General features: G+C 39.0%; 1 protein-coding gene across 2 annotated transcripts in view; it reads right to left on the bottom strand.

Moving 5' to 3' along the window:
• Positions 1 to 4,890: 4,890 nt before the first annotated feature.
• Positions 4,891 to 26,935, bottom strand: part of LOC117416090 (protein bicaudal C homolog 1-B-like) — a 116,172-nt gene continuing 94,127 nt past the window's right edge. Inside the window, exons 7-21 of one of the 2 annotated variants that reach the window (XM_034027135.3) lie at positions 25,399 to 25,587; positions 23,247 to 23,498; positions 21,699 to 21,830; positions 20,059 to 20,233; positions 19,713 to 19,874; positions 19,017 to 19,204; positions 18,774 to 18,915; positions 17,917 to 18,073; positions 16,954 to 17,110; positions 15,355 to 15,394; positions 14,457 to 14,611; positions 13,934 to 14,090; positions 9,135 to 9,295; positions 8,518 to 8,617; positions 4,891 to 7,018 (exon numbers count right to left, since the gene is read on the bottom strand). In XM_034027135.3, the coding sequence (XP_033883026.1) occupies positions 6,888 to 7,018; positions 8,518 to 8,617; positions 9,135 to 9,295; positions 13,934 to 14,090; positions 14,457 to 14,611; positions 15,355 to 15,394; positions 16,954 to 17,110; positions 17,917 to 18,073; positions 18,774 to 18,915; positions 19,017 to 19,204; positions 19,713 to 19,874; positions 20,059 to 20,233; positions 21,699 to 21,830; positions 23,247 to 23,498; positions 25,399 to 25,587 (2,298 nt within the window). In that variant the 3' untranslated portion in view covers positions 4,891 to 6,887. Of the gene's footprint in view, positions 7,019 to 8,517; positions 8,618 to 9,134; positions 9,296 to 13,933; positions 14,091 to 14,456; positions 14,612 to 15,354; positions 15,395 to 16,944; positions 17,111 to 17,916; positions 18,074 to 18,773; positions 18,916 to 19,016; positions 19,205 to 19,712; positions 19,875 to 20,058; positions 20,234 to 21,698; positions 21,831 to 23,246; positions 23,499 to 25,398; positions 25,588 to 26,935 lie in introns of both variants that reach the window. The other variant, XM_059026444.1, reaches the window with a different exon arrangement.

The following is a 26,935-nucleotide window of genomic DNA, read 5'->3' as shown; positions in this document are numbered from 1 at the left end:
GGTAATAGTGATAGTTACACCAGGATATGATTAAATAGTGATAGTTACATCAGGATGTGATTAAATACAAAGTACTACAGGTTAAAAACTTGGCAGATTACAGTATTCTGAAGTACAGGATTAAATGCAGTAAAATAGGGGCTGATAAGAGCAAAATAAAGCACATTTACATGAAGGGTGATAGTGTCCCAGGATACAAACAGAGGAGTTCTACAGGTGCTCTTTGAAGAGGTGAGTCTTAAGGAGGTGCCGGAATGTGGTCAGGGACTGGGCAGTCCTGACATCTGTAGGAAGGTCATTCCACCACTGCGGAGCAAGGGTGGAGAAGGAGCGGGCTCGGGAGGCAGGGGAGCGCAGCGGAGGTAGAGCTAGTCTTCTAGTGCAGGCGGAGCGGAGAGGTCGAGTGGGGGTGTAGGGAGAGATGAGGGTCTGGAGGTAGCTGGGTGCAGACTGGTCAAGGCATCTGTAGGCTAGTACAAGAGTCTTGAACTGGATGCGAGCGGTGATCGGGAGCCAGTGGAGCGAGCGGAGTAGTGGAGTAGCGTGGGCGAAGCGAGGCAGAGAGAACACCAGGCGGGCAGCAGAGTTCTGGATGAGCTGGAGCGGACGGGTGGCGGACGCAGGGAGGCCAGCCAGGAGGGAGTTGCAGTAGTCTAGGCGGGAGAGTACCAGGGCCTGGACCAGGAGCTGGGTAGCATAGTTGGTGAGGAAGGGTCGGATTCTTCGGATGTTGCTCAGGAAGAATCGGCAAGTGCGTGCCAGAGTGGAGATGTGCTGGGAATAAGAGAGGCAGGGGTCCAGGGTGACTCCAAGGTTCTTAGCTGAGGAAGAGGGAGAGAGTGTGGTAGACTCCAGAGGAACAGAGATGGAGAGATCAGAGGAGGGGGAGGAGGAGGGAAAGAAAAGGAGGTCAGATTTAGAGAGGTTGAGTTTGAGGTGATGCGAGTGCATCCAGGAGGAAATAGCAGACAGACAGGTAGAGATACGGGAGGAGATGGTGGAGTCAGAGGTGGGGAAGGAGAGGAAAATCTGAGCATCATCAGCATAGAAATGGTATGAGAAACCATAGGATGCGATGAGGGGGCCCAGGGAGCGGGTGTAGAGAGAGAACAGGAGAGGACCCAAGACTGACCCTTGGGGGACTCCAGTTAAGAGAGGGTGAGGTGTGGACCTATTCCTTCATTGCATTTTTGGCATTGTTGTCAGTTTAAATAAATAAATAGATAAACAGGCACAGTACCTACCTTCAGTGGGTAGAGTTTAAGGACTAAATACCATCCTGTTAAAAGTTAAATAAAGCAATCAAAAATGTAATGTTAATTAATGTCTTAAGTTATTACCATTAACTTTAGAATCATTACATTAACCACTTTCCAAACTGCAATTTATTAAAAAAGGTATAGGTCAGAAGTAAGGAATTGTTAACTTTTATTACAACAGTGCAATGGTACTCAAAACCAATTCTGTAGTTTGAGGTAAACAATTAGAATGAAATTGTGTTCCTTGTCAAACACAGGCTATAGGCAGAGGAAACTGGTTTCAGATTTTCTACAAGATGGTCCCCTTAATAACCTAGCCAACATAATCAAGCTTTATTAAAGCGGTGTGTTTATTACTGTAATTCGGTATTACATAGGACTATAAAGTATTGTTTGTGCAATATTAATTCTATGAATGGAAGGTGGGTGAACACTGCACTCAAAAACAAAGCTTTCAGGTCTATTTACTCGCTTTTTGCTGGAATACCAGCCAACAGCCTATTTTATTTAAATCTAGGTCCCTTTAAGTTAATTGGAAACAAGGAAATATAATAAAAGTATCTGTCCAAATATAATACAGCTGTTACACAACAGTTTATAGTGGAATTAAAGCATGAACAGTTCAGGTAAGATGTACAATAGAAACTTACCTGAACTGCAGCAGGATTGGTTTAGGCTGGTAATATTATTTTATAGAATGTTTATTATCATATGGGTCAGAACGATTCAATGCAGATGGAAGGGAAGATGTACTAAAGACTGTGGCTCTGAAGTAACTTGTCACCAGATATACTGTGCTGCGAGTGCTGACACAGAACGCCTGTCGGTTCTCTTTGTGAATATCATTTGGTTTCCCCAATGGGCTCTCTACAGTGGAACACAACATACCCATAGGAATTGCAGGTCCTTTGTGGTAAATGACCACTTGATGTTTGTTTTGTAGGCTCAAAAATCAAGTCAGTCTGTCAACCGGTCACGTGACTTTTGCACTACCCTGTACTGACCTCTGCAACAGGGGTACCATTGTACTGTAGTTGGGCGGCAACATCAACAACAAAAAAAGAACACAGTAAAATTACTCAAGCTTAATATACAACAAAACAGGATTAATATACATTTATTATTTTTGCAATGAAGCAGCCAATTAATGCTTTAACAGAGACAATTTACAAATAAATCTTTTAAGAATTTTATTTAAAGAACACAAACCACACAAAAATACAACTTTATCTGTGCTATATTTACAGATAATATATATATATATAAGGCACTGACTTATTACTAACCTTCATTTGAAGCTATTGATTTGAAAGCATTGTGCATAATACAAAATGCTGTTTAGACAATATTTTACATTAACTGTCATATATTCCCTTTATCTAGTGTAAGAAAGTTAGTCATTTCCAGTGTTTCCTTTTGTGCAGCCTCCATTTAATAGAGATCCTTCACTTTGGTGCTTACTTCAAATTACAAATGTTGCTTATCCATGTCACAGAGCCATGGCAAAGTTTTAGTTCCTATGACCTCTCCCATTAGTGAAAAGCTTAATTAATTCTCCTAACAGAACCCCATACTCCCATTTGTAATGATTTTGGGAACGAAAGCCTGCGATTTTCCACCTTCCCACTGGAAAAATCTCCATTTGGGAATTCCGTCATTGACAAAATTGTTTTACTTTATGTATTAATTTTGTTTTTGCAAACTTAAAGGTTCTGTGAAATTGACTAGTCTCTGCTATCGGAGACCAATCTGAGATTTCCAAACCGATATCTTATTGTTATCTTAATCTTGATATTCATAGCTTTAAATGTTATTTTAATATATATATATATATATATATTCAGTACTTGTAAGCTTACAAGTTTCTAAAAATGAGGATAACTCAGATACCACTTCTGATATCCTTTCCCAAAGGATTTCACTGTGGTTTCTTTTAGATTAGATTTGTACTTGAATGCTACAGTGCTCCCTCATTACAAGGATACCCTTTATACTGTGGCATTGGTTATAATGTGTGTTTGTGGCTTCTATTGTACCCATGATGCCATTACACTCCCACTGGCATTCTCTTTTTAAGGCAGAACACAAATAGCATTGTCTCTTAACTACAGCTTCCGACAACACTGACTGCACTGTATTTGGTGGTAAAATGTTTTGTTTTAAATAAAAACGAGTTCCAGTTTTAAGTGGCAGAATATTGTATGACAGTGAAAAGACTAACGCGGTTTTGTTTTAGTTTACCTTTCCCTGTTTTTTTGCAACCATTCAGTTATTTTAAAAAAGTTCCAATTTTTTCCAAAAATGTCTTTGGGCTTCTGAGAAATTTACTTAGTGACTTGTACTTAGTGTTGTGCTGACATTCTTTGTGTTCTTCTTAACTCTTCCTTCCTCCCAGTACTATATCACTTCCAGTGGGAAAGGTCAATTCCAAGTATCTGGGAAGGCCTCAGTCTGGGAGACCATATACAAGTGAGTCTGATAGAGGAAATAATCCAGCACCATGAAGAGAATCACAAGCTTTCTGTATATGCCTAAGTACAGTGGTTCTAGGCAACACAATAATTCTGCAAATCTTTCCCGTTGTGCACTTTGTAATGCAGTTTTGAAAGAAGCACATGAAATTGAAAATAATGAACTCAATATTCTTGCCTTTCTTTCAGGTATTGCTATTGTTTCACTTCCTGGCTCATTTCACATCAGCAATGTCTTAGGGGTCAAAGCAGGTTACTGGCTGCAATGGATGTCAGTCAATTGGTGAAGCAACTGCTTAATGAGAGGACAAGACATTAAAAGGACTATTTCACTGACCTAGTGAAATTACCAAGGACATGCAAGACTAATCTTAAAGCTTGCAAACAGATTTTTTGCTTAACCTGGAACATATGTTTGTTATAACATGCACTTCTTTCAGAAATTTACTTTAAATCTCAAATGTGCAAGTGGTAAGATTTCTTGAAATTGTTTTGTTAAATACCACCAAAAAAAAAAAAAAAAAAAGTGATGAAAAATACAAACAACAAGAGGACTAGGGGGGGGATGTTAATGCTAATGGAGTTCAATCAAAACAGGGTTAAAAGCCTTGGATATCACTCTTTAATGGAAATGAATGAATACAAGATCCAGTTACCATGTCTGTCCAAAAACAAAAAATAAAAATCAGCCAACAAGCTCAATCCTCACACAGGCTATTAGAAAACTTGGTGCTTGAAAAGTTCAGCATTTTACAGCCAATGCCCACAAAACTAGTCCAAAAACATGCGGAAACAAGGGGAGAGTTTTGATTATATTTTTTGTTCCCATTAAATCATAAAAGTAATGCAGTTAGATATACTGTACTCTGTATAACCAGCAATGTAAAACAGAGAACATGATTAACTATACAAGACAATATGACCCAAAAAAAAAACAATTAATACATGTCCACTGGCAAATGACTAAGAGCCCTACCACTACATGTGTGAAAGTGTTTCTTCACCTTGTGTGCAATACTTCCCTTTGAAAATGTATCTATTTCTTATGAAAAAAGTTAACGGTTATGCAACATTAACAACCAAGCATATATATTATATATATATATATATATATATATATATATATATATATATATATATATATATATATATATATATATATATAAAAAATACACATTGCTTGATCATACAAAGCTAGTTACAAGAACACATCTTCAGTGGTTAACATCTGATTCAAAATGTTTGTACCTTATTAATAATACAGTACAGATACTTCATAGTCCTTCCTGTAGAAAGGGTATTCTGAGAGACTTGAATGAAAGGGATTTGAATGATTAAAGTAAAGAAAGAGGCACTTGATGGTTATACATCATTTGCAGAAGAACCCTTCACAAACTTTTCATGTGTACAAGTGGCAAAAAAAAACACCAAAAAAACACCACAACAACATCTCAATACTTTGAAATTCACAGTATAAGATAAAACACACTTCTTACATTGACCGGTAACAATATAAATCTTCCTTTCCTGTATTACAACAAGCAAACCTCCATGTTTTTATATAATAATGTTGCCGATAGAAAACAAAACAAAAAAAGCTCTATAAACTAGAGATAACTACAGCATGTAGATTGTACATAGATATGTTGATGTGTGAATGACTCCTCCAAACTCCTCCATCCATGCTGTTGCATTGCCCCTGTAGTGTGTAAACCAGAGGGAGACCAACAGCACAGTGGCAGCAAATTCCCGCAAGAGGGTGAAAATAATTCCCAGGGTAAGGTAAGAGGCTGTATCGATCCAGCATGCTGCAGTACTGTCAACATTACTGACCTACACAGTATGCGTTTAACACCACTCTACATTTACGGTGAACTACCCTTCTTATCCCTCCCTATAGCAGGAAAACAGAGCTAGAGGCCCAAGTAAAAGAAACAAATGTAAGACTTTTGAATACAGAGAATTCAAATCTTTACAGACCTTTATATAACAAGTGTATGTTGAGAGTTCTAATGGTGAATCATTTTTTTTGTATTTAACGCAACAGAGCAAATATTCATGGAGTGCTGTGTTTATTTCCCTCATGAAGTCATCCTCATTTGTGGAATAATTACAGTGCTCCATAAACATTCATGGGCCAAGGCTGTCTATTTTCAGAATGGACTTGGGGAAAGAGAGGGGTTATACGTGAATACACTTGAAACCAGCAAAGGCTACTGTCCAGCAACAAACACAGCCAGTCTGGTACTAGGTTTGATTTGAAAAGATTAAGAGAAAAAGGGCAAAACTTTCAATTAATACCTCATGTTAAAAAAATATTAAATTTAAAATAATGAAAATTAGGAAGAGAGGAAGAGAATGCATAGTAAAACACAAACAAGGAATGTTTACACAAATAACACATTTAAAAATTGTAAAACTAAAAGGAGGAAAGGAATCAAGAAAGAAAACGCATTAAATAAAAAAAAGGATGTAAAATTATTTAGGATAAAATAAATAAAAAAAAAAAAACACAGTTTAGTGGGCTGCTGCGTTATGCTGTACCGACAACTTTTAGGTTTACCATGGACAGAGGATTGCTGTTACAAGCAACTAATTTATGAGGACTTCTGAATTTATCAGCTATGGAAAAAAAAAAAAACTTCATCTGCTTACATTTGGTCACATAACCTAGAAACATGAAGCATTACTAACAAAACACACTTGTATATGGAGATCAGAGAAACACATTTCCACAGGCCATGAATCTAGGATTTGTAAAGTGCAGAGGGGCTTTAAAACTTCACCTAGAAAAACAATAGGCACTTTTTATAAATAATATCCGCAGATATTTTCCTAGCCATTCTGATACTTGGATCCCACAAGTAGCAGTGCATTGGATTGCATTCTCTCATACAAATTTGAATACTCAGAATCTTCTCTGATCTACATATAAGAACATAGTACCACATTTGGCATTTACAAAAATGTCGATTGGCCGGTGCGTTCTTGTTTTTTTTTTTTTTGGCACCAGCACTTGTACGGTAGGTAGGCTTTGGTCCACGATGTCCAGTGCGGATGGATCTGTGCAGTGAAAGCTGTCCATAGGATTAAGCTGCACTTGAGTCGACATCAGTTTTGCAAGATCGGTCCTACTTGATAGGAAAAACAAAGTTTACTACCATCTGCCGCTGACGCTGGCAATGTCCGAGGGAAACTGACGAGGCAACCGCCCGCTGGCCCCGCCGTCCAGGAACGAGGAGCGGATGCTTGGAGGCTCGAAAAGTTTTATTCTGTTTTTGTTCAGTTCTGAAGACAAAAAAGATTGTAAAAGAAAAATATTCAGATCTCTTTTGCTCATTTACACATATTAATCCGACAAAACAGCCACATAATAGCGTGCCTAGTTGTTGAAACACCTGTGAAAAGTAGCACACATTTTTGTAATAAGTTAATCACCAAAAACAAAGTACATTATACTGTACCTGATCCTTTAATATTGATATCAAATTTTAATATACCAACATGGTTATTAAATCACATCACACAGTAGCAAGATGTGTGCCATGTAAATTGTTTTGTAAAGCGCTTTGGGATGGCTTGCTATATAAAAATAAATTGATTGAATTGACTGATTGATTTTGAGTGATATACATGTGTGTGTGTGTTTGTGTGAATAAACAAACAAACATGCAATTCTCATATGAAATACTGCAAATATTCACTTTGAACAGCGAGAACACAGCAGTTATGTGCTGCACTAGAGTGTGTAGTTTTCAAAGCAGAATCAGTGTGGTGGAATAAACAATTGCCTTTAACCGTTTCTTCTTAAAGTGAAAGCTGCCCTTAACTCCTCCACATTTGTACTACTTACAAAAAACAGCATCACCCACACCATTTCTGCTTTTACTGCACTTTAGATGAATATTCTGGACTATTACAAAATTGGAAGGCATTTTAAAATTTAGTTTACTGCAGTAAAAATGCACATCATTAAAAACAGTTCCATAAAGGTTACCTCAGGATTCCTTTGAATTAAATAACATATAAATGCAATAATATATTAAAAGGCCAATGCAACCCATTAGCCCAATATCATCACAGTACAGATGCAGTCCACCTTTAAAGGGTACATAAGGACCTTTTTATTTTATTGTGTTACATGTTCCCATGTGTTGCTACAACTGTTTATGTAAGATGTTTGTATTCTTTACATTTTTTTTTTACATTTTGACCACTTTTTTAAACTTGCAAAATTGCAAAATACACACACCTTACATAAACAGTTGCAGCAACACATGGGAACATGTAACACAATAAAATAAACTGGTCTTTATGTACCCTTTAATACATTATTACACCAGTGGTTTTGAACCCTGGTCCTCAATACCCTCTATGGTCCAATTCTCTTCTCTTTTTTTTGTACCTTTTTTATTTATTTGTATTGCAGCCTGGTGATCAACACTGTTTAAAATCTCAGAGATTGTCATTAAGTGCTGTCTGTTGTGCACATGAAAACAATGCATGTTTAAAACAACCTGGACTGTTGAAACTGGGGCTGAGAAACACTGGTTTACACGACTGAAGACCAAGCAAAATACCCAGTGCCACCCCCTGTTGTCTACACAGGCTAATGCACAGTAAAGCATTCTTTTTTTTGGGGGGGGGGGGGGGGGGGGGGGCGGGGGCATGTACTGTACACATATTCCAATAGAAGTTTTGACAAACCCTAAAAATACTTGATCTGAATTAAAAAAGATTTCCTACATTTAATCATAATGTAATAATACTCCTAATGTCATCCACACCTGAGATTGCAAGCAGCATTTTCCTTCTAGCACCAAATGTAGTAATGCCAAGCTCCTTCAAATCTTGATCTGTCAGCGTTAGGAATGTCTGGAGATCAATCTACATATTAAAACACAAAAGGAGTAGTTTAGGGAAAGAGCACCTGTCTTTAAAACAATGCGATCCAAATATGTTCCTCCTACATTGTGTGCATGTAAAAATGGAAGAGGCACACATGCAGGCAACTTCTTATCCTTATATGTTCTGTAGATACAGGTAAAAATGTACGCTACTGTTAATAAAGAGTTAGTCAAATCTAACCCGGTAGACAGGTCCTAATAAAGTGACCAGTCACTGTATGTATGTATGTATGTATGCAGGCATTGTATGGGCAGATGAAATGGAAAGGGGTTCCTTCACAACAGGAGAAATTGTTCTATGTTTCTTTATAAAAATGTAAATTTGATATATGTTCAGTATGGATGGGCACCTGCTCACAATAAAGGGATAGGTACCTGTCCCTAACACTGAATAAGCTCATGTGGAAATCTTGGTGTAACTAAATGTAGTATCCTTTATGACTATCGATGATGCCACGATTTAATGTTTGAAATGCAGGCATGACAGACAGGCAGACCTCTTGCTGTTGAAATACGTCTGTGTATTTCCCCAGTCCCAGCTTGCTGAAGAGCTCAGGCAGATCCGATCCCTTGAAAGAACCGTTCAGGTTGCAGCCGTTGCTGCCAGTCATTGAGGAGATGCAGTCCATGTAGTTACTGCAGCTTAGATAGTGTTCCGCTGCAAAGCAAATAGGTTTTAAAGAGTTACATCAGCATATTTTAAGGATTGCTAACCAACACCTTCTAATCTTTATTAAACATTATTACTCAACCCCTTTTAAAAGTGATGATCTTTATTTAGGATGCGCAAATATACTCTTAAAAAAAAAAAAAAAACGCATAGGTGTTTTGAATGTACTTTTTATAGCATTATTATGGCAGTTTGTATAGTAAAATAGACAGTTCCAAGAACCTTAACCTGTACAAAGATCATTAAGACATTCAATAAAGTCACTTTCAAAGGTCAAATAAAGTTGAAGGTCAACAGAAATCAGTAACGAGTATGCCCACCAATGGCATTGATGATGGCCTGATATCTCCAGCTCATGGATCAAATCAGAGCCTGGATAACATGCGGGGAAATGGCAACCCACCCTTGCTCAAGTGCCTGGAAAAGTCTTTGTAACGTCTGTGGCTCGGGGGGGCATCGTCGCATACGTCGATCAAGCTCGTCCCAGAAATGCTCAATGGGGTTCAGATCTGGTGATCGAGATGGTCAGGGAAGCACTTGAACATTGATATGAGTGAGAAAAGCTGTGGTGGCCCGGGCTGTGTGCGGTCGTGCATTGTCATGCTCGAAAATGACGTTACGATGGTTCATGAATGGGATCACATGAGGCTGTATGAACTCATGATAATAGCGCTGTGCTGTCAGGTTGCCCTGAACATGAACAAGGTTGGTTCTGCCACTGTCTGAGACTGCCGGCCACACCATGACACTCCCACCACTAAAATATAAATCTGTCCTGGACTGCAGTCGTCAAACGTGGTCTACCGGATCTTGGGCGGTCAAGTGTTGTTCCACATTGCTGGTATCGGTGCCAAAGTCATCCCATACTGCTCAGGGAAAGACGCCATGCCACAGCGGACTGAGATTCACCGGCTTCCAAATGTCCAACAGCATTATTCCGTTGAGCCTCGGTAAGTCTAGGCATAACTTCAAATGTGTCTACAATGAACCAATAAGACATGCAAGCTGAGAACCCTCTACTTTTATAGCTGCATCTCGGCATGGTGCACATGCAAATGGTGTTAAATTTGGGAATATTCACATGTTTTTGGTGTTTTGGCGTTCGTCATGCATTTTCGATCCTGACAAAGTGACACTGTCAGCAAAACGTGTTTAAATAAAATACACTCCTTTTGATCAAGTTTTGTTGCAATTTTGATTGAAGAAAAAATACCTGCTATGCGTTTCTTTTTTTGAGGGGTATATTTCAAATGAACTATTGAATCCTGGTACTTCTGCTGTAGGCCATATGGTCTGATTGTAGACTGACCATTGCAGTGGGTAAAGAGTATAACGCTGTAGCATCAGCTACACCTGTGCAGCATAAGAAGCTTGCTGCCTGCTGCACTTAATGTGTGGCAGAAAACCTAGCTAGGTTATTATCATGTCTAATAAAAATTCTTAAGCCGTTAAATATAAAGGAATCAAATGTAATGGTTTCAAGGGTTTCACAGTAAATGCTGAAAATTCAAAGTAATTATTCAATTCAGTGTTTTCTACTCAACACCAGGTTGAGCAATTTTTTTGCAGCAGTTCTTAGTTACCTGGTTAATTGTTTAAGTACTTTTATTGCAATGCCCTGGTTCTCATTTAATTAATTAGCTTTGTCTCATTAAGCTATTTAATCAATTTCTTGATAACAGGCACCTGACTGGTTTAGGGGGAGTCAGTTTTTGTGGAGAGAGAAGGGTGTGGTGTTTGTTCTTTGGTTTGTTTGTTAGAAACCTATTCTAATCTACTGTGTTTTGAAGAAGAAAGAGAACACTCAGGAAAGAAAGAGTATCTAAGACTTTAATCCTGATTATAATTAACTTCTTGAGCTGAGTTTTGTTTGGCATTAGCAAATTAAGAGTAATGTATTGATGTTTTTATCCACCATCAGGATCTCTGGGCCTCGTCTCACCAAGCCGTTCCTGGTTTCCTCTGGAAGTATTATTCAAGGATTATCCAACCAATCTATCCGATGCTGCATCCTTTCCTGAACTCTGGGTGAGAGATTACCAATTTTAATATTTTTTGCTGCTGGTTCATTTTTTTCTGCCCTGGCCAAGGACAATTTCAATGAGGACATTATTTTTTCTTTTTGGACATTTGTATTGGTTTTGGGTATTTGTTTTTCATATCGATTGCACATATTTATTGTGTTTTGTTCCAATTGTGAATGTATTTCTTTTTTTGTTGTCTTTGGCAGACTCACAACCAGTATTTCTATTTCTATTTTGTTGTTCTCCACACCTCAATACACATTTATTACAGTGATTACCGTCTTACCCTGCATTTTTGTTCTTGGTTTTTGGCACGCCGCTCACCTACCTTTTTAATTGTTTGTAATTATAGGTAGGAATACAATTTCTATCAATTAGTTAAAATACTTGATTTTTCACCAGAGTTGAGATTTGTTACAACGCATGAAGCCCTGATTTTGAAAATATCTGCCTATTACAAATTGAAGTATAAAATGCAAGCAAATAAACAAAATAGCTTCAATAGATGGGGTCTGGGATAATATTGTAAGCACTAATAAGAGGCAAGAAAATGGATTTCAAAAGCTGGACCTAACAACAATGAGATTGATAAAAAAAATTAAATCCAGGAGATCAGAGAAAATGAATCTCACTTTGGCTATTAGTTGTGATATGTCAGAGTGTGTGATATGTCAGAGTGTCTATTCTACATTACAGCTCTCTGATGTAGTATATTAAGCCATTTGGGAAACGCAAGGCAGAGGTGTAGAGCCTCATTCAGTTTTAACTATTACTTTTGAAAATAAAAAAAATCTTTATTCTGATTTCTAGTTCTGCTTTGAGTATGAGGAGAATGATGCAAGGCAAGCTTCTGCTCACAGCTTCAACTAACTTTGGAAAATAAACAAACCAGACCATCATTTAAAGTCTGCATTCCCAAAATCTATTGTGATCAGTATTGAGTTATATCTTCGGGTAAAACTGAACAAAGCTCTGGGACACTGCAGCTTTAAGCGTTAAGACTACAATGGTTTTGTTTTGTTTAAGAAGTGATCTGGAATTCAAATCAAGGAATCTGCTTTAAATACACCATCAGATAAAAATGCCCCAGGCTTACATTGGTCTCTTGGTAGTAATATATACTGATGCACAAAACAAACATTCAGGTCTAATGGATTTAATAAAATAGATATCAAACAAAAAAAAATCACAGAAAATGTGATCAAAAATACAGATCAAAGAATCATGATAGGTTTTCAGTATGAAATGTGACACACTGTCAAAATGAAATCATTAGTATCGGGTATGACCTCCCTGAGCATTAACACAATCCTGGCAGCGTTGACGCATAGACCTGATCAGCCTCTGGATAGACTGCTGTGGGATGTTCCACTCTTCCTGTTTAGCTGCAGCTAGCTTGCAAAAGTTGGCTGGTCACGGTGGATGGCACTGGCGATTTGGTCCCACAGATGTTCTATGGGACTCAGATTAGGAGAAAAAGCTGGCCATGGCAAGACCTCGACATTGTTTCCTTGAAGTCATGCAATTGTAATCCTAGCACTGTGTGGTCTTGCATTGTCCTGCTGGAAAATCGACAGTTACAGTTTGGCTTGCAGGAACGGAAAAACTTGCCTCAAGGAATTCGTCAATGTATCTCAGAGCAGTAAGGTTGCCCTCAATCTGCACCAAAAGTGTTCTTGTGTTAAAGGAGATTCCTCCCCATATCATCACACTCCCACCACCCCACCGTTTGGCTTGAACAACGCAACAGTCAGCATAATGCTCACCACAACGTCTCCACACACGTTGTCTTTCGTCAGGTATGTCTAGGGCAAAACGACATTCATCAGTGAATAAAACAAATCCACCACCCTCGCCGTCGCCACCTCAGATGTTCTCTGGCTCACAGAAGATGGCGATTTCGTCTCTCGGCTGTCAATATGTTACCCCTGAAAGGCCTCCGAGCATGCAAATCATTATCATGCAGACGGTGAGCTACATGTCATTCTGCTGATGCGTGGGTTATTTCTTCATGGATTTTCACGTGCTGTAGCCACTGCAGATTGAAAAGAATTATGGTCCTGGACTGGTATGGTGACCCTCTGCCTTCCAGGACGTGGCCTATCCCTCACAGAGCCGGTTTCCTGGTTTCTCTGGACTAGTCTTCTAATTGTTGAAGCAGAACATCTAATTCTCCGGGCAACTTCTCTCAGACAGACCACCTTCAATCTTGCCGATAGGGCGATCTTCATTACTTAAGCGGGGCATGGTTGTATCTTTTGCTGTTCTTGCGTTAATTAAAATCATGTCTCTTTGAATGGCTATTTATACAGATTCTTAATCAACTCATTTTGGCAATTTTAACAAGCCAAATACCAAACCGAGCACTATTTAAAATGTAAATAACATTATGTATGTGCCCAATGAGCTATTGATGTAAAACTGTTTAGTTTTCATTGTGCATCAGTACATATTTTTTTCACACTGGCTAGTTCAGCTAAAGTCTGTCTTGTGTTAACTGATTTGACAGTGTAAGTGTAGTAATATGTAATATGCACTATTGAACTCTGTCAATGCTGGTTTAGAGCCCATGTTTCAATTCAGTGCAGGCCCGATTGCTTACTTGATTTGTTTTGTTTTCTTTTAGGGCTGCCAATGGCTGATGGGAATTCGGAGTGAGCCAAGGTGCCGTTCCCATTCCTCTCCCTCCAATTATCAGAATCACTGCCGCTTCCCAAACCCTCCCGGCTGTCTGAGCGTGAGAGAGACAGGGGAGAACCCTGGAGGAACCAATACACACAGTCAGTTAAACATAGCCTTTCATACATTATCATATGCGTGCAGGACAGCGCAGAGAATCAGATTGATGCCATGTTTCTAATTGAGCAATAATATTCTCCACAGTGGGCATTAACTACTGAATCAGGGCTATCCAACTGCTCATAAGCTATCTGTTGCACAGCCCTGTAAAACATAGCAACAGTTTAGCCACTTAAGGCCTATACTATGGTACTGACCACCTAGGAGTGTAATATGGAACAAATCTATTTAACTTTTATATAAATTTGTTCTGGATCCAAGGCTTCTTTGCAGTCAGACTTCTACAATATCTGTCAAATGGGAAATATGAAGCTTTGGAAGTTCACCTCATAAGTGGTTGACATGGTGGGTTTGTAGGGCACATGGTTAGCTCTTCTGAGTTCCTTGATGGTTTCTGCCGGCATTGACTTGGAGAATCCCAGCCCACTCCAGGTGTTCGTGGGCGTTCGCACTTCTGTTACCACCGGTTTCTTCAGCATTGCTAAAAAACACAAACCACACTCATCAACCAGAGGATGACACACAAGGTTTCCTGTCATGAAATAAACACAGAGGTGGTTATTTCAGCTGCGCTGTCAAGCTGGAAAATTTAATTATCATGGATCCCAATGGCACAGAGGAAGGGCCGAACATTAGCCTTTAATGATGATAATCATGGTCTGTGAAACCAACTATAAAAGATTGTTGGTAGTACTCAGTGTCCTTTCCTTGTTCACTTCCTGCAAGTATTAGGACCTCACAGGAGCCTTACACTCAATGTATGAAACTTTGCAGGTAGCAACAATTGGCCATATGGATAATGGTATGGTCAACACCAGACTTGAGTCATGGGGGCCCTGTCACAGCAAAAACTCAACAGCGGATTGACCTGGATGCTATGAAATATCTGCAAACGATTCTATCATTTGCCACAAAGCCTGTAAACAGCAACTACATAGAGATGATATGGAAAGGTCCCAACCATACCCTCCTCTTCCCCACGGCCTACTGTTACTACATGCAGAGTTATATTAATCTAAAGTATGATGAATACTCATTTCCTGCATATCCATGAACTTAGAGTAACTTAAAGAACCTGTAGAACTAAAATATCTTGCTGAAACAAACTACTGTATTGGGTTTTTTCAAACCCCAACCATGCTGCCAACAGAAAAAAAAAAAGAATTAAAACAAGGTCTCTTTGGGATGTTGACAAATCACGCAGTGCAATATATCTCCACATACCTTTTGTTGCTAACAGCTTCTTCTGTTCGTAGTCAAATGCCTGAAAAAAGAATCCATAAAAGGCAGATGTCTTTATTAAAGCCCTGACTAAATGTCAGTGCAGCATGCTGCTTTCTCTGAGGACAATGGATATGCTTAATAGAGTCCATAGGCCTGACTAGGCAGAAACTAAGCACTGTTCAATAATGTGACAACAGCCAAATGGAGGGCCGGATTTAAATTACAGTAGTTTCAACACCAGCTGATTAGGTTAAAATAACAGAAAGAAGGGCGGACATGTAGTAAGTATAATCGTTAGCTCAAGGTTCAAAATAAATTCTGAATAACCTTTCACTAATTTATTTATACTGCTCCACTTTTATATTGTGTTTATTGAAAGCAGCAGACTCATCTTTTTCCATCCAATTTCACACCTTTATCATATGTAGCAATTTAGGTTAAACCAACACAAGACTTTGAAACACTTGGGAGCACTGTACAAAGGAGCTGTTACTCAAATTTTGTTCATTTTGTTAATATATATATGTGCGCATATATGTGTGCGTTAGTGCTCCTGGCAGGTTTGTCGGTCTTTTCCTCTTTTTTTGTCTTTATACTGTTTTGCATTTATTGTTTAAAGTGTCCTGTTGAACAGTTCTACTGTGCTGAGCTGATGCTCTGTCAGCGACAGCGGGCAGGATGGCCGGCACAGGAGGGAGGCCACCTCCAAACTTTTCATTTGAAAGGTTAACCCGTCATGATGGAGTTAAAGTTTCCGCCGGGGGGTTTATCCCTTTGGAGGAATGTGTGCTCGCTATTGGGGAGGTAGTCGGCTGTGACAACGTAAAATCAGCTTCTCGCATGAGCGGGTCGATTTTGTAGTTTTTTTTAGGTACAGTTGAGCTAGTATCTATGGTTGTAGAAAAGGGGATTGTTGTGAATAACACTTTTCTCCCAGTAATTCCTTTAGCTGTCCCCGCTAGGAAAATCACCCTCTCTAATGTTCCCCCTTTCCTGAAAAATGAGGTGATAGAGAGGGAGCTGGCTCGATATGGGCAGCTCATGTCCGGGTTGAAGGGAATCCCTTTAGGCTGCAAGTCGCCACATCTGAAACATGTCATTTCATTCAGAAGGCAGTTTTTTTATGATTTTAAAAAACATCGATGAAGATCTTAACATTATGCTTAAGTTTAATGTGGATGGCAGTGATTGTCATTAATGTAACTTCTGACTCAAAGGTGTTTCAGATGTGGGACTGAAGGTCACACTGTGAAAAACTGTCCCGAGAAAGAGATAGGGAGCGGGATGGAAGTAAGGGAGACTGTCAAAATGTTTGTTGAAGAATGGAATTAGTTTTTTAGCACTGTTACCTATCTTGCGTGTTTTTTAGTTAGATGAGACGTAATAACCAACAACAAGGTTATGCACTATTTAATTACATTTTCGTGTGTTGCAATGTGTGTGTGGGGGTATATATTGAAACATGTTGCGTTACAAAAGACGCACTTAATTTTCACGGTTTCTAGCAAATCCCTATGACCCAAGCTTAGAGCTCTGTCCTCTGAAAAGGAGGCAATGTTAAAAGTAAAATAAGGATTGGTTTTCGCTTACAGTGAGTACCTGCATGTTGGCAAAAGAGGGCGGCGCCAGGCGAATTCTCTCAGAATTCTGCTGGGCTGCCCTCTCTGCAGCTCTCTCGCTCCCTGGAGCCTTCTTATCAGCCAATGGGCTTTCCGAAGCACTGGAATCCGAATCCGAAAGCAAGTGGTCCGATGTGCTGAAACAACATTTCAGGTATTAGACAATAACAACAGAATAGTAGGCCAGACAATCTCTGCCACTCAGTTTTGGTTTTGTTCATTGGGCACAAGGCCGCCAGAGGATAAAAGCGAGTTTAGGAGATTAACCCCTGCTCAACATACCTAACCTTCATAGATCAAATCTTTTTTTGAGCCTCAAGTTAGCGCAGTTGAGATTTAACATTTAGTTCCCATTCTTGGTTAGAGCCTTTAACCAAGTTTACATTTGTCTTTGACAATAGAATCATTTTAGAAATTAACAATTGTGCTCCGAGTTGACCTGTACGGTTATTTTCAAATCAATAAACAGCTGAACGGCAAAGGCGCTTTGGCCGAGGAACTGAGTTGCAATCCAGCCTAATTAAGAGTGATCTAGTTCAGTTATTGTATTTGAACGCTCTTTGTAGAGTGGCTAGTGACCTCTACACAGATTATAATCCACAGGAATGCACGCCAGAACCAGACTGAATGGTAACCTTGAAACTGGCAATGATTCTCACTGTAGCTCTGCGACCTTAATCCTGACCACTGTCCACTGGATTGAGACCTTTGAAACTCATTTCACTTGTGACAGGAACAGATTGAACACAGACCTCAATAAGTGAAAGGCACCAGCTAACCACACCAATGCCATGCTTTGTTTCTTTGGTTGTTTTCCAGCTCTGTTATCAAATACATTGACTAATTAGACTTCCTTAATACACACTCTAAAGACATATCAGCCTGGCTCATTTTATAAACAGTGTTTTCAACAGTATATAATAATAGGACTGCCAATACATACTGCAGGTGTGAATTCTTGGTGCCTTGTAGAAGCTCCACTGCTTGTCTCTTGCCAGTCGATGATTTTGAAGAACCCAGCATCTGTTTCAGCTCATTACTGTTTGCAGAGTGCGATGGACTTCTTGGCATGCCTACTTCTACAAAGGCATCATTCGAACCTGAAAAATAAGCAGCCACTTAAGTTTCCTATTAGCAGGGTAAAGTAGTTCAGGCCACTCTTACCTTGCATCCACGATCCACTAAACTAGAGCTCAACCCCATTTGGACATTTTCCATATTCTTTGCCTTCAACCAGAGTTGAGCTCCAAGGAGTGTTGGCCTCAAATGGCTCCAAACCCTTATAGTTCCTTGCCTGAATTTCAGTGGAGATTTCTATAGTAAGCACATAGCAAACAAAACACAATGCCAACCCTTTGTAATGAACATGCAACTAGCTGTTATTGAAATAAAGTTCTGTCTTTAATTAAGGTTGGGGGGGGGGTTACAACACATACAAAACACATATCTTTTTTAGCCTTCAACTTAGGGTGCTCATGAGCTGTCAATGCTACTCACTTTTTGAATAGGACCAAGAATAACTGCAATTTCCTGGTCTCCCCCAATCTAAGCAACAGAACATGGAAACACTTGTGTTACAACCAGGGTTCATAGGTAACTTGTTGAGGTGCAAATTCTGACCCAAATATTGCTCAGGGGAACCAGGTTGTGTTTCACATTTGCCCAAAGCCAGATGTGAAGCTACCTAGGCCTTCAGGAGCTAAAGGCTTTGCAAACACAGTATTTAGCAATATTCACTTTAAAAGATGTAGTATATTTTATTAATCTTTTTCCATATTAAAACCAGAGCTGGTATTTTACCTTCGTCAGGGCTGGATTTGCTAGTTAGTTGCTCTGTGGGACTGTGGCCACTGCTCTCATTTGAAGAGTCTGTGTGATTCCCACCAAGGACTTTATCAGCTAGACAAGGCCCGGACAACCTTCTGTATACTGAATTGGAATGCTGCAATAAAAAAAGACTCTATATTGCGGTTTCTATTACTGAAAGCTATAGTAACACAACACAACCAGAGCATAATCACATTTTTAGTAGGAGACAGTTACCTTGACATGTCCATTGAGAGATGACAGACTCTTGCTGGTTTCTGATAAGCCGTTGACCTGGCTGTCGATTGGGGCCAGTCCGGGTGGAGGAGAGGGGGTGTTCTGTGTGTAACCCTGGACTCCTGACAGGAAAATACTGGTCAAGGTGGCCTGTGTTGCTGGGTGCATCATGAGGGGTGAGGAGAAGCCTAAAATACAAATATAAAATGTAGAAATAAAACTGGTTCACAATACCAGCAAGGATATCCGTAAATTACATATCCCCTGCCATGACAGAAATTACACAATTTGAGTCACATCACAGTAAATTGTGCAACCTTCATACCTACCTGAGGCTACTCTACATCGACAATCCCACCAATAAAACATCCAGTACAAGATGGGAGTATTGCACTCGGCTTAATTTTGTAAACGATAATACTTTAATAATAAACTTGTTAAAAGTATTCCCTTTTCAATTATTTAACTTGTACAGCATTTATGTGTTTATGGAAAAAGAATAAACATTTGTTACAAAACTACTACATGTGCCTAACACACTGCTTTAAAAAACACAAAAGGCGAACACCTACAATATATTTGACATACATATTTTTGAAAATGGTTTAAGCAAAATTCAAAATGTCTTTACACTTGCCTACTATTTAAAATGTTTAAACTGCTGACACCACTAATACAAGCTGCTTTGTGATTTACCTGGGGCGCTTGTCGGGCTAGTAAGCGAGGTTGCCCAAAGCGTGGGGCTGGGTGTGCCTGAGCTGGAGTTCTGCAGGGGACTGACTGAACTGTTGAGAGCATTCAGGAGCGAGCTGGCAGCAGTAGAGCTGTTTAACGATGATGACGTGGGGCCCAAAAGGCCTAGGATATATGTTAAAAACAAACAAACAAAAAAAACAACCAACATGTCAAAAGAGACCATATACTGTACAGATGCATTATATTCATTGTAATACATTAAATACTATATTGTGGCTAATATTCTGAGGTTTTTGAATCTTTATGCCATTGTACTTGGCTTTTACAAAGGAACAGAGTTTCCTACCTAGGCTGGTGAGACCGAGTCCGGCTGAAGCCAGGATATCCAGGCCCACAGGGCAGATGACAGTGGAGGAGTTGCTTGTTTGTATTGTTACCCCACTGCTTTCTAGGCCCAGGAGGCACTTCCTTGCTTCATACATGTTTAAGGCATTCCTTTCCACACTCTTTACTATCACAGACTGAAAGACACAACAGATCTGAGGTATTTATTAACCACATTATAAAATATAGACCATCATCATCATCATCATCATCATCATCATCATCATCATCATCATCATCATCATCCATATAAAATAAGAACATGAAGATCATTTTTAATATTAATTATACTGGACTGGAGAAATATGTAAAGGACCTTTCTCTTTGCTGTGTCAGGCCAACAAGCAAAGCAAGTCATACAAAGAGTGCAAGTAAATTATAAAAAAAAGAACAAGTCTGAAAAGAAGAAAAAAAATACCAAAATCTGGTATCACTGATTGGAAAAATCCCTTTTGACTGGCCAGGAGGATAAAACTATTATTTTTATTATTTTATTAATTATTTGAATCTTCTGTGAACTTATGCAAAGTGATATTTCTACAGCAGAGGTTTACCAAAACAATGTTGCTATCAATCCATGACTGAAGTCACACCCAGCCCAGTAAAAACTGGCTGACACCCTGGGAGCAAATTATGATGCATTATGTTATGTCATGTCAAATTCAAGTTTTGTTTCAACACAAGCATCACATATATTTAAAAAAAGGGATTTTTATTGAGCACATGACCTTTAAGTGTAAATTGAAAATTGTTTAGTCCGAGGTCAGGTATCATCTTTGACACATCATTTATTAGGGGTGTGAATTCCTTCAGGGCATGCAGTATACACATTACCGTACACAGCAAATCCTTGTTATTGAAGACATGTCAAATCTACTAAGGTTGGAAAAATGAAAAAATACAGGTTCATCAACCTGAAGGGAAATCTGCATTCCATTACATACAAATAAACTAGGAATAAAAAAAGAACAAACAAAGAAGAAAAACAGAAGATGCTAAAGGGGATTAATAATTTTAAAGAATACATCCTCGTCTGAGAATGTGTTGGAGATGTGCCCAGTTCTCTTAAGTCATTAGTATTCAAACTCGAGGAGTAAAAGTGAAGCCCAGTTCAAATTAGAGCTTCGGACAGCCCAACAAAGTAGCCCACACACATAGCTTTAGGCTAGTAAGTCCAATCTAAACAAACATACAGAGGATTCACAAGCCTTTATTCATTATTTAAATTTTTTTGTAGATTACAGTATATTGAGATTTAAATGTCTCTTGACTTGACCCACAAAAGATGTCAGGCAGCAACAGCAGAAACTAGTGAAGATGACGATATGGCTGGCATCTTCAGTCCTAGTGCGCATAAGATTTTTATGTGGTGAGGGAACAAGTATGGTCCTTTACCACAGCAACTTCCCACAACAGCTCAGGAGAGGTCAGTGGGTGCCCTCCGATCCCACTGCTAAGCCAATCGCAATACACCCAGGAGCCGCGTGAACCTCCTCTAACATATCATTCACTCTGCATACCACACAGTGGGTATCAAATGAGCCACTCAGGGACCAGGTGCCTGTGCATTCTATATGTTTATATATTTACATTGTGGTATACCTTGCTTGGCTGCTTGGGCTTTGGTTTGATGCTGATGAAGACATCTAACTGCTCCATCAGCTGGGTAATACAGGGTGGTTCCACTTCAATGTCTTCTTTGATATCAAACATCAATACAAGAGGAAGGCAACCCTGAAACAAGAACACATTCCTATATTTCACAAAATGCTGCTGTAGCTACTTTTAGTGTAATAGCAGCAGAAGATGGTGTCATCAGAATATACTGGATGAAGATTTAAAATAAAAATCTGTATATAAAAAAAGGGCAACAGTGGAACAGTGGAATAATTCATGCTTTTTCTCTAGATAATTTTAATTATTCTTTACCCATGGGGTTGACTAATATGTTTGAAATATGATTTTAGTACGCCTTTGCTCGCTTATTCTAAATGTTTTTTCAAACCTAAATTGCATCATATAAAAAGGCACAGGCTCATCTCCTCACAAAGATATCCATTCCTAGATAAAAACAAGAAAGTAAAAACACTTTTTACACACTAAAGGTTTCTAAAAAGCTTTTCTATTGTATGCACTATTCAGTCATATTTGAAAAGCCAATACTGTAGCAGCTGCCAAAAATAAAGACCCACAAGAATGCATTTGCATTATGACTAGACAGCATTTCAGAGTTTCCTTTCAAATGCCATTTAACTGCAGGTACTGATAAAGCACCTGTGCCAAACTCATTCTCAGATCCCTTGTAGCAATGAACAGAATACAATTACTTTGAACATTTTAGAACAGTATTTAGACCTGATACCCAACACAATTTTTGTGTAGATAAAGTAGTAAAAATTCATATTTGCCAAAATTAATAAATAAATAAAACAAACAAAAAAACCCATTTATCAATCAACACAGGGTTTAGCAATACCATAATCCTTTAAGGAATAATGTATTAAACAAACCATGCGTACAAAAAAACATTTATTCAAAAGGCTTAATAACAAGTTCAAGGCACAAATGGAAAATGTATGTTGGAATGAACTCAACTATGTATTATGAAAGGATGTTTACAATATTGCTTCACTTGTTACATGTTTAAAAAGAAATTTTGCCAAGATAAAATTGCAGAGAGATTTTAGTTGACTTAAACAGCAACTGCTGCTTCAAATGTTGACAAGAAGTTTAAGATATTAATAAAGAATCTGAAATGTTTTCCAAATAATTACTAGTTTCTTCTAGTATTCCTACTATTTAGTATTTTTGCTTTCAACAATACATTTATATTACCTGATAATAATTTCAGAACACAAAACAACAAATTAATGATTCATGATAAAATAAATGCACATATCAAGGTATGCAGCACATAAAAGTTAAAGTCTGAGATGTCTACTGTTCACAGTTTTCATAAAAGCAAATAAAAAAAAAAAACTATATCAGATTAATAGTTGTTTTTTAATTCCTGCAGGAGACTTTGTGTTTATACAGTACAGATTTACAGGTTTCCATTCGTTGGGCTTGTAACATTTTTAAAATGCAGCAAGCCTGGATTACTGCGCTCAGTTCTGGGTTTGAAAGGAATATCAACTTGTTTATCCTTACCATGAGATACTGCCTGGCCAAGCAGACTGAGTCGATGGTGCCCTGGAGGTAGACGGTGGATTTCTTCTGTGGGTTGTTGGGGTCGGGGAAGTGGATCTGGGCCCCTGTTCTCTGCATGATGTGTTTGATATTGCTGCCATTGCGGCCCATCATGAAGAGATGGTGTTGCGGTGCTATATCGAGCTGAGTGCTCACAGAGATGGCATTTGCCAAGCTGCCAGCCAGGTGATCCAACAGCAAAGCAGTCCCTCTCTAAATTACACACAAAACAGTAAGATGCAGTTTTAGTATATAAACCAAAAAAAAAAAAAAAAAATACCTTTGTAGATGTCACCCTCCGGTTATCATCAAACTGAAATGTCGCGGCATAATGGGAGTCAAACATGCGGTCAACAAGATGTAAACAAGCTCCTGATAATATTACTGAGACACACCAATTAACATCAATCAAAGGAAAAGGGATGTAAAAAATGAAATATAGCTAGAGAAGCCGTTTCACCTTTAATGGAACTATGTGGCAGTGTGACCCCGCCTTGTGTGTATTGTTTGTTTATTTGTTTGTTTGTTGCATGTAGTGTGTTAAATGTTGGTGTATAGTCATTGGTACACGGGATATAAATGGGTCTGTGTAGCACATGTGATAAAATGTTTATTTGTATTTAGCCACGAGGGTTGCATATCACTTCACGTGCTGATTAAAATGTAATACTATGTGAGCACAGGGTAGGACACGTAATTAATCCATGTGCAGTTGTACCGAGATTCTAATTGAATGATTGATTAGCAATCGAGTCTTGGCACAACTGCATAAAAGACGCACATTGTCACTCAGTCGGGGCTGGGTGTACAGAGAGGAGGTATGGGGAGATAGAGAGGAGACAGAAGCTAAAAATAACAATTGCTATTCATTCAGCATGATACTTGTTTGTCCGTTTCGTTTGTGTTTGTGTTTGTTTACTGTTTTGTTTGGCCCTTGTGCCTGTTTGTTTTGTGTGTGTTTTGTTCAACTTTTTTATTTTCATTATTATTTAATAAAGAAACCGAGCGCTTTCAAGTCTCGGTTTTAACCCGCAGCTGCTGTATGTCTGTGTTTCTGGTCTGTGACGTCACCACACCTCACCACTGCAAGCCATCCTGCCACAAACTACCATACAGCATATTTGCAGAAATCTATAAACAGTATCATCTTTTAATATTCATCACATCTCATGATGCTAAATAACATAGTGAAGACTGAAGCTGTTTGAAGATAGCGCTCACATTAAAAAAAGGATGCAACAGATTAGCAAAATTGCACAAGCAGGCGTATGAAGGATTCGATGCACGAGGATTCAATGCACGAGGATAAAGGAAGAATGTGGCTATGCACAAGTTCATTTTTGGAAAGATCCCCTGCAGTAGTCCCAATTAAAGGTGCAACAACTTAGTAAACAGTTAACTGTTGGCCATCGCTTGTTGGAAAAGTTCCCATTTTAGACTCTTGTCTATCAGTCATTCAACTGATTTCCACCTCACACAATATAATTTCAGGACACTGCAATTCGTACGTTTACAGTATTTTATTTATTAAAGTTGTGCGTTTATCAATATTACATGCATTGAAGCATATATTGTCCAGTATATCACTTAATTAAAAATATTTGAACCCAATGATGTATAATCCTACATTTTTCTGCTTCATTATCCACATTAAACTTCTCTTGTAACACAGCTACATCCCTCCACACCCCAGGCTTCTTATATTACCATTGGTGAGAACTTGGAGATTAAAAAAAGTGTGTGTATATGTGTTTTGCAGTAATTTTAATGGAATATAGTCACTGCTAACTGTATGACTTAAATTAAAAATTCAAAAAGTTTTAGCAATGAGAGATGTTCTGATATAGCGATTTTTGTTTGTATGTAAATATACTCCCACCTTGCAGTTATACTACAGCCCCAGATGAAACATGCATCACGGTGAATTAGTCGCAACTTAGGCGCCACGGTTTAGTTCAAACACAGCACATCTTGATTACCTTACTAAAGTGATTATACACATTCCCTTGCTAACCAGCTGCTTCTACTAAATTATTCCACATATAGCTAATCCCGGTATAAGATCATGTTCTCATTAACTCACATTAAAATCCTCCAAATATGAAGTCAGTACCTTGACAGCGGTGGTGTTGTTCTGGGACCCCCTGACAATGCCAGTAGCACCATACATTCTGGAACGCTGCTTGAAGGACACTGAAATGTTATAGGTCTGGGATATGTGCTGGACTGCTGGGGAGTTGGGGTCCGGGTTGGGCTGGATAATCGCAGGCAGTTCAAACATCAGTACCAAGGGAAGAAGTTCCTGCAAATATTTAGAATATGGGGCACACAGTCAAAGAATAAGTGTTCAGAAGGACTTCTGTTCTAAATTATGTAAAAGTTTGATCAGTCTAATGTTCTATTCAGTAGAAGAAAGATTGTTATCAGGTGACACAGGCCTCAAAGGGGGAAAAAAAAAAAATAAGTGGCACAAATAACAGTAACCAGAAAAATGTAACTATGATCAGTCCCATACAGTGCCGTGAAAAAGTATTTGCCCCCTGTCTGATTTTCTGCATTTTTGACACTGAATGTTATCAGATCTTCAACCAAAACCTAATATTAGATAAAAGGGACCCTGAGTGAACAAATAACACAAAATTTGATCCATATTTCATTTATTTATTAAAGAAAGTTATGCAACACCCAATGCCCCCGTGTGAAAAAGTAATCGCCCCCTTAGACTCAATAACTGGTTACGCCACCTTTAGCAGCAATAACTGCAACCAAATGCTTCCTGTAGTTATTGATTAGTCTCTCACAGCGTCGTGGAGGAATTCTGGCCCACTCCTCCATGCAGAACTGCTTCAACTCAGTGACGTTTGTGGGTTTTCGAGCATCAAATGCTTGTTTCAGGTCCTGCCATATCATCTCAATGGGGTTTAGGTCTGGACTTTGACTGGGCCATTCCAAAACCTTAAATTTCTTGTTCTTCAACCATTCTGATGCAGACTTGCTTGTGTGTTTCGGATCATTGTCTTGCTGCATGACCCAGCTGCGCTTCAGCTTCAGCTCATGGACGGACGGCCTGACATTCTCCTGTAGAATTCTCTGATACAGAGCAGAATTCTACAGGAGTGAGCAATGGTTTCCGCCTTGCTACTGTGCCATGAATCCCATTTTTGCCCAGTGTCTTTCTGATGGTGGAGTCATGAACACTGACCTTAGCAGAGGCGAGAGAGGCCTGCAGATCCCTGGATGTTGTTCTAGGGTTCTTTGTGACTTCCTGAACGATTATACACCTTGCTCTTGGAGAGATTTTGGAAGGACGGCCACTCCTGGGAAGATACTGTCCCAAACTTTCTCCATTTGGACAATATGGCTCTGACTGTGGTTCGGTGGAGCCCCAGAGCCTTAGAAATGGCTTTGTAACCCTTTCCAGACTGATAGGCATCAACAACCTTTTTCCGGAGGTCTTCAGGAATTTCTTTTGTGCGTGGTATGATCTGCCTCTAGAACCTGTGTGCTGACAACTTCACTCTGATGGCCTGGTTGTTAACCAAAGTACTCAAACAGCTGACCCTAATTATCCCTTTAATTGGGCCGAGTTAACTAGGGGGGGCAATAACTTTTTCACACCTGAAGATTGCATGTTTGATTACCTTGCACAC

Source organism: Acipenser ruthenus, chromosome 7, assembly GCF_902713425.1.
Source record: "Acipenser ruthenus chromosome 7, fAciRut3.2 maternal haplotype, whole genome shotgun sequence".
NCBI lineage: Eukaryota > Metazoa > Chordata > Actinopteri > Acipenseriformes > Acipenseridae > Acipenser > Acipenser ruthenus.
The sequence above is the reverse complement of the archived record's forward strand: the minus strand, read 5'-3'. Positions and strand labels throughout refer to the sequence as shown.